The sequence below is a fragment of the Grammomys surdaster genome, unplaced genomic scaffold (assembly GCF_004785775.1).
Source record: "Grammomys surdaster isolate TR1022 unplaced genomic scaffold, NIH_TR_1.0 124860, whole genome shotgun sequence".
NCBI lineage: Eukaryota > Metazoa > Chordata > Mammalia > Rodentia > Muridae > Grammomys > Grammomys surdaster.
The window spans coordinates 1-8880 of NW_021619798.1; the positions used below are offsets into that span (position 1 = coordinate 1).

The window sequence follows — 8880 nt, forward strand, 5'->3', positions numbered from 1 at the left end:
CAGGTTGTACACCTCAAACCTAGTGCACTCAAAGGTTCCTCACAATTTTCTCACAACCAAGATGATTTTCTAACTGTTGTCCACGGAACAGCCTAATGTCAAGGAAAACACACAACTTAGAAATTAAGCACACACACACACACACACACACACTACATTACTCTCTGCTTACTTCTTTTTCAATCAGTGAACAAATGTGTCCACTCTGACAGGGGATATACTACCAAACATACCACACAAAATCCTGGGCAGGAAAGGGATCAGTAAGGAGGAGAAGCAGCTGCCTAGCCATGACAAGACAACATGGAGGTCAATTACCTCGTCCATATTCTGAGAGCTGAGGGGGCTCACAGAGTGGATATTGACATTTGAAGTGCCTGGGTTCATGGAATACTCAACCAGCAGCAAGTCTCCCTTGAAAGGTCTGAATGCTAAAACAGCCAAGAAAGTGAGGATTAAATATCTATACAATCAGGTCACAATTCCTAGGCCCTAAGGGGTTCAGTTTGCATGAAGATTCTTTTAAGGGCCTTGAACAATTAAGATAGGTATAGCCTAATGGGCAGTTGGTTATATAATCTTAGGAATGTATGTGGTGTTTTTACAATTGCAAATTAGACATGACAAAGGGGGACTAGGCAATACTGTTTAAAACTTTCCTGGCATTATTTACCATGTGAATGCAACCACTAATATCTCTATATGGTTTTTATTCATCAACTGTTTCTTTAGTTTTTCTTTTTAAATTTTTGGTTGTTCAGTTAGGTTTCTGCAGAGTGATTTAAAGCTCACCATGTTTCTACAAATTGTCTTTAAACTCAAGAAACCTTAGCTTCAGGCTTCTGAGTGCTGAGATCTGTAGACTTTTGTTTCTTTTTTGAAACAAGGTTTCAAAAAGTGTTGAGACCAAAGGCATACACCACCATCCCCATGCCGGGGCACTTTCTCAATTGATATTCTCTCTTTCCAATGGACTCTAGCCTGTGTCAAGTTGACATAACAATTAGCTAGTACAGTGAATCAGTATTTTTCAAGAATGTTGCTACTGATAGGTCCACCATGCTCCAGTGGAAGGCCCCACATCCACAGATGTATAGGCAGTGCAAATTGGATTTTATCAGTGGAAAAAGAAAGGGCACAAAGTTGGATGGGTAGTGAAGGGGGTGAATATGGGGGAGGAGAAGACTATGGTTAAAGTTCATTGTATAAAATTCTTGGGGAACTAAACAAGATATAAAGCAAACCTCCAGAAAGAAGGTGTACGGGGAAGAAGGTTTCCTCGCTGATATAAATGCTGTCCTGTGTTACAGCAGTAACACACTTAATGCAAAGTCTTTTGTCAACTTCCGATGGCTCAATACCATAAATAGGATCAGACATGGTTTTCACCTATAAAAGATGATGAGACAATGGCTGCAGCTAAAACAAGAATCACAGGCAGGACTTTTGTATATGTGTCAATGATTCACCATCAAAACAATGGCAATTTAATGAGTTGGTTTTTTCATAGTTGTAAGGACTTTTCAGACATAATGACTCCTATGTCAGAGACAAAGTACTTTACTATTCACATCAAAACAGCCCTCATTTTATCTTTTAAATGTCAGCTGTCAACACAACCATGTACTTGAAAAGATGCATAAATTGTGCCTGTCCTTATTCAGAGGATTTCTAAGTGTATTCCAAAAATAAATTGCGTACTTATGCTCATAGCCTTAGTTTCAGAAATTATAAATGTTCTGTATGATGACTCTACACTGAACTACAGACATATTGTGCCTGGAATAATTTTGGAATTTTCCCAGCAAACTTTTTTCTCCCAGTTCTCATTTTTTTTAAACCTAAGAAATACCATTAATCAGGCTGGACAGATGGGACGGAGGCTAATGGCACATTTTGGTCTTCCAAGGGGGCCTGAGTTTGATTCCCAGTACCCACATCAGGCATAGTACTGTTAAGTCTATCACTAGTGCCTCTATTCTCTGTAGGCATCTATACATGGGTGACATGCACTCACAGAGACACCTGTAGCTAGGTGGTGGCAGCACACTTATTTAATCCTAGCACTCAGGAGGCAGAGGCAGGTAGATCTCTGTGAGTTTGAGTCCAGCCTGGTTTACAGAATAAGTTCCAGGACAGCCAGGGCTAGACAGAGAGATCCTAGATCAAGGAATAAAAACAGATAGGGAGACAGAGACAGAAACAGAGATAGACAGACAGACACAGACACACGGAGAGATATGTGTATACACGGTTAAAATAAAACAAATCTTTAAACATAGAAATACCATGAACACAGAAAAGAATACAAATAGATTATAAGGCTTAAGAAAATATCTCAATATACTGTTGCCCTTCCTAAAACGAAGTGCTCTAAGTGGATGACCCAGTTAATGGCACAGGACCACTAGCTAGCCAGTTACAAAGCAAATTGTGGATCCTTGTCTTAGAACCTTATGTCAAAATCAGGGTGTCTGAATATTTACATTTCAATGTACATATAGCTTTTAAAAAGAAACAAAACTCAAACAAGGCATAGTATTTGAGGCTTATAATGCCAGCACATTGAATGAGCAATCTAGGAGGTTGATTACGCCTTTGAGACCAGCCAAGGCTACATAAGGAACTTGAGGTGTGTAGTGTACAGATTGAGACATTTTCTCATAAAATCAAAAATAAATAAATAGTAAAACAATTGAATGTCTGTGTAAATGATGAATTGACATTAGGTTTACAATCTTTTCTAAAATCAAAAAATAAAGACACAATGAGCATACTTACAGTGTATTAAAATTACACATTAAAATCAAGAAAATGTAGTATTAAGTAAAAGCACAGAAAGAAAGAAGCACAATTTTCCTAACAAAGATAGATATTTTTCCTAGCATGGAAAAAACTATTATGAGTCTAACTAATGAGAGGAGCAAAAAGAGTAAAGTGCTACTTTATCAATAAGATGTGAAGAAATTCAGTGCGTGAAGTGATTACCGTGCAACCCATAGGACATGAATATTGGTTCCCAGCACCCACATAAAACGTAGGGCATGGTGAGGCCCATCTATAACCTCAATACTGAGAGGGAGAGAGAGCAGGATTCAATAATTTTCTGAACAGCCAAAATAGCCAAAATAGTAATCTCCAGGTTCAATGAGAGACTGTCTCTAAACATGAGGGGGAGAGTAACTGAGAATGCATACCACCTTTGAACTGTGGCTGCTACACATGCACACACTCCACTCCGCCCCACACATTTGTAAGCAACAACAAAAAGGGAGTTTTAAAATAGTATGAATTCACTTTTAGTTCTCATTTAGAGAGTTATTCTATAATTATCATCATCATCAATGTTTACCAATACAGCCAAAAGATTTTTATATAGACTGTTATTGAGATAATCAATTTGAACTATATAGGTGAAAATAATTTAAAACAAGCCGGTGATAAGTAAACACTTGGACAGTCATGGTGTTTACAGAACTGTATCTTCCAAAGTTTTATAAAAGAACTTAGAATTTGTAATGTCTTAAATATATCTTTATCGGTATGTTAACGAATATGAGGTACACAGAGTTTGTCATGCTAATTCTACTAGGTTGAATGCATAAAAGAAAGTGTCTTTTTCACTAAGATGAAAGTTACAGGGTTAGACAGAGTGATTATTCAATATGTTGTTCAAATACTTGGAGAACTGCCACAAAAGTTTTAGGAACTGGAAAAACATCGCGACAACCAAATATTACAACATAAAATCTAAGCTCACAGGAGAATGTCAATTTTCACCCTATATTCAAAACAATGTTTATCTCAGACCAAGAGGAACTATCAAAATCCCATTACTACAAGAGAAGCTTAGCAAACTCAGTCTTACCTTGATGGTTTTCAATGCATGGTTTGTTTCGTCTTCTTCCACAAGAGCAATGACATTCATTCCAATAGTCAGTGGAGCATTGCCACACACCACATCAACACTGAAGAATATGGATTCATTAATCCAGCCATAGTCATTACACAGAGAGGTCACAACTCCCTGAATAGACTTGAACTTGGAGTTATCTACAAAACAGGTAAACAAAGGTCATACTGGTTCATGTCAAATGCAAGCACCCACTACATACAAGTTCTACTCTGAACACCCTTGTAGCTAGGAGCACATAGCATCACTCCTCTGACCATAAGACAACAGCCATCACTGCATCCTAAGGTTGCGACTCCAGAATGGCACCTCCACGACATCTATTTCAGCTGTGGGTGACCCATCCCAGTGAAAATGCAAGTGCTATGTTCATCTACCTGCTCAGGAAGCCCCTTTAAACTCCCACTGTTACTAGTATATGTCTGACTCAACAGCAGCAGCCAATGGGTAGCCTGAGCCCTAGATTCTCCAACATCCCTTCTGACAAAGCAGTAAAAGATATGTGCAGATGTAAGGACCCGTTGCCAAATTTTCTTTTGCTCTTCATAAGTCTTATGGGTAAGTAATGTTTGGGGATCTGGTGCCAGTATCCTGCAGGGACAACTGGTCACCGTCCTCTATAGTGCCTTCCTTACACCCTGCCTCCTGGCTTCAGATACATGTGTTCATGGAAAACAAGGCTGAATTCACTCTCAAAGTGTGATGTTCCGTTTCTCTGGGGGATAACCAAAGACATCTTTCAAGGGCAAGATGCGAAGGCAGGGACAGTACAGCCCACGAAGACTTGTGTCACGTGTTCTGTGAGTTGGTCCAAACAGCCTCCGCTTTGGCATACCAGAGGTGCTTGGCGCCCAGCTCAGTACTGGCCTAACTTGAAAACTCAGGAACATCTACATCAATGGCTACTCAGGATGGCGGCAGGTCCCTCTCGGCTCTTTGTGCCCCACCGCATCTTAAGGTGGAGGAAAGCCTTTCTGAGGAGTCTCCTTGGGTGGGGTTGGGGGTGGGGTGAAAAGCAGACTCTCAGAGGCATACCTTGAATCTGTAGCTTTCCTTCAGGCTCAGTCTTCCTCCGAAAGAAGGTTAAAATCCGGTTCAGAATTCTCTGCATAGCGATGTGCAATCAGAGGCCTGGGCAACACCAATGCCTTCTGACTATGCTTAAAATCGCTTTTCAAGTTCGTCTCTTCAGCCTCACTGAGACTGCGGTCAAGGAAAGACAAACCAAGAACAGGGTACCTCGAAAGCGGCTTCCAGATTTCTTGTCTGTGCTCTCTCCTAGGAGAACGCTAGAGGACTCTCTACTTTTGACTGTCTAGCCAATGAGGTTCAACAGTGTCACTGCCAAAGCCAATGAGAGGCACGGACCTGGGAAATTTAGCTCCACCCTCTTGACACGAATTAACCAATAGAAAAGCCTTCGGAAAAATCCCGTATGTTGGCCGTTAGTACGGGTATTCAGTTTGAGTGTGTGACTACGCATTTAGTGTTTTTGCTTCACTAAGTTTTGGTCATTTTTTCCCCTGAGTTCTTTGGGTGAGAGTTTATTGATTTGAGATGATTCCTCTTTACTATTGCAAGCACTTAGGTCTGGACATTCCTTGGATCACTTCTTGTACTGTAGTCCATATATTTTAATTACTTTTAACATTAAGTATATGAGAACTATCTTTAATACATTTTTCACTCAATAGATTATAAGTGTATCCTTAATATCCTTTATAAAAATTCTTTGAATTCTTCTTTACATTCCCCTTTTTTGGGTTGTTTCTTGTCTTTTGTGCATTGATTTTTTTTTAAAATTGGATATTGATCATCAATTCTTTTACATTGGGACAGTAAGAAACTTATTTAAATATTTCATTTTATCAGAGAGTTATCCTGATTTACTTTACTGTGGAAGATCTTTATTTCTCTTATGGAAAATTTTTTCGGTATTAGCTGATTATTAGCCTCATTTGATACTAATTTGGTCTCTGGTTTCTCTGATCCTGATGTTTTTCTTTGGGTCTAAGCAGGTATTATTTGAATGAATGGAAGATAATTTTCCAGCATAGTGTTCCCTCATTAGGAATGGAGGAATATCATGCCCATGGAGACAGAGAGATTTCATAGGGCTAGTAATACATTGTAAGTGTTCCCTCTTTTAAGTCTTTTCTCTTTTTTTCTGTTTTCTCAGGAGAGAGAGAGAAGGAGAGAGAGAGAGAGAGAGAGAGAGAGAGAGAGAGAGAGAGAGAGAGAGAGAGAGACAGAGAGAGATTCTAAAGAAGCCTTCTAGTATATTGCTCTTGGTGTGCCTGGGACTTTCTTGCCAATGGTGCTCATATACATTGGTTTCTGTTAGCTATACTTGCACAGATTCTCCAGCTCAGTATGAAGAGTGCATACTTATGGCAGCTTACTCTGGAGAGACCCCTTGCTGATGAACTATGCCAGTTGTGTTTGTTTGGACTGATGAAGTCAGAAGGTCCTATTCACGATGGAGAAACAATAAGCCTACCCACACAGAGTTTTGGCGATATTTTGAAAGTTGAAAATCTGAGTGTGAATGACCCTTCTCTGAAACTGCCTGAAGTAGGAAGTGTATAGGAGTTCTCAATGGAGGAGATGAAGGGGTTTGCAATCCTATGAGGAGAGCAACAATACCAACTAACCAGAACTCCCAGGGTCTAAACCACCAGCCTGGGAACACACATGGAGGGACTCATGGCTCCAGCTGTATATGTAGGGGGGGATGGCATTTTGGGGCATCAGTGGGAAGACTCCAGCAGTATAGATATGAGAGAACGGCATTGTTGGGCATAGGTGGGAGAGGAAGTCCTTGGGCCATGAAGGCTGCATTGGCCCAGTGTGAGAGAATTCGAGAGCAGGAATGTGGGAGTAGGTGGGTGGGGACACATTCTCATAGAAGTGGGAGGAGGGAGACGGGATAGGGGGTTTCTGCATAGGGAGGAATGGAGAAAGGGGATAACATTTGAAATGTAAGTAAATAAAATATACAATAAACTACACAAAAAAGCACAAATTTAAATTATTTATTAAAGTTAAAATAATTGAAAATTAAATTAAATTAAATTAAATTAAATTAAAATGTCCTGTATACTGACTGCTTGTAGCACAAGGTACTTTTACTCCTTACGACAGATGTTCACAGTCACATCTCTAATAACAAGAAGTCCTATCCACATCATTTTATTACAAGAATCATTAAGCTGGGGCTGGGGAGATGGCTCAGAAGTTGAGGGCACTTGTTTATCTTGTAATAGAACTCAGTTCAATTAGCAGCACTCATATGGAGACTCACAGCTGTCCATAACTTACAGTTGCTGGAGCTATGACAACTGCTTCTAACCAACAGAGGCACCAGTGATATATATGATCCTTACATATACAAGAAAGAAACACACACACACACACACACACTGTTTTTAAATGAGGAAAGGATATCTAAACAGGGATTTAGGCAAAAAGACATATAAAGAAACATTAGGAAATATGATATGTAGCTTTATCTATATAAAGCAAATACACAACAAAGCACAATAAGAAATATTCATAAGAATGAGTACATAGTTGAGCATGGTTGCAAACACAGGAATTCACAGCACTTGGGTAGAGGAAGATAAGAACTATAAACTGCACTGTAGATACATAGAAACTCTCAAATTCGTTTGAAAAGAAAAGAAAAAGAACAAGTAATGAACACATGGATCAGTAGTTAAGAGGAAGAACGATTCTTTTTTTTCTCTTGCAGTTTGTTTATATAGTGGATTACATTGTTGGGTTTCTTAATTTTGAACCATCCCTGCGCTCCTGGGATAAAGCCTACTTGATCATGGTGGACGATTGTTTTGATGTGTACTTGAATTCGGTTTGCGAGAATTTTATTGAGTATTTTTGCAGCGATATTCATAAGGGACATTGGTCTGAAGTTCTTTCACATTGTTGGGTCTTTGTCCGGTTTAAGATATGAGTGACTTCATAGAATGAATTGGGTAGTGTTCCTTCTGTTTCTGTTTTGTGGAATACTTTATAGAGAATTGGTATTAGGTCTTCTTAGAAGGTCTGATAGAATTCTGCACTAAAACCATCTGGTCCTGGGCTGTTCTTTAATTTTTTGTTTTTTGTTTTGTACAGTTCTTAATTTTGGTGGAGAGATTTTTGATGACTGCTGCTAATTTTTTAGATGTTATAGAACAATTTAGATGGTTTATCTGATCTTGATTTAAATTTCCTAGACTGTACCTGAAATCCATCTAGGAAATTGTTCATTTCATCCTGATTTTCCAGTTCTGTTGAGTATAGGCTTTCATGGTATGAAGTGATGAGTTTTTGAATTTCCTCAGGTTCTCTTGTTATGTCTCCCTTTTCAGTTCTGATTTTATTACTTTGGATACTGTCTCTGTGCCCTCTGATTTGGTTGGCTAAGGTTTTATCTATCTTGTTGATTTTCTCAAAGAACCAGCTATAAATACCTGCTGAATTCATTTGGTTCATAACTTCTCTTACTTTCACTGTGTCTCTGTTTAGATTCTGTTTCCATGAAACAGTTGTCCACTTCTGAGGGGGGGAGGTGTTGAAGTCTCCCACTATTATTGTGTGAGGTGCAGTGTGTGCTTTGAACTTTAGTAAAGCTTCTCTCATGAATGGTGGTGTCCTTGCATTGGGAGCATCGATGTTCAGAAATGAGATTTCATCCTGTTCGATTTATTTTTTGACAGGTATGAAGTGTCCATCCTTATCTTTCTTGATAACTTTTGGTTTAGAGTTGATTTTATTCGATCTTAGAATGGATACTCAGGGTTCTTTCTTGGGACCATTTTCTTAGAAAATTGTTTTCCAGCCTTTTATTCTGAGGTAGTGTCTGACTTTGTCACTGAGGTGTGTTTTCTGTATGCAGCCTAGTGTTGGGTCTTGTTTAGGTGTCCAGTGTGTTTGTCTATGTCATTTTATTGTGGTTTTATTGA

At 39.0% G+C, this 8880-nt stretch overlaps 1 protein-coding gene across 1 annotated transcript; it reads right to left on the reverse strand.

The window, feature by feature from the left end:
- Nucleotides 1-318: 318 nt before the first annotated feature.
- LOC114636739 (cancer/testis antigen 55-like) lies at nucleotides 319-5024 on the reverse strand (the record flags this gene model as incomplete). The annotated part of the gene is made up of 4 exons (XM_028784833.1): nucleotides 4949-5024; nucleotides 3869-4053; nucleotides 1245-1389; nucleotides 319-431 (listed from the first exon to the last, which is right to left on the reverse strand). Coding segments are annotated over exons 1-4 (519 nt in total), but the record flags the coding sequence as incomplete, so codon positions are not given.
- Nucleotides 5025-8880: the final 3856 nt, after the last annotated feature.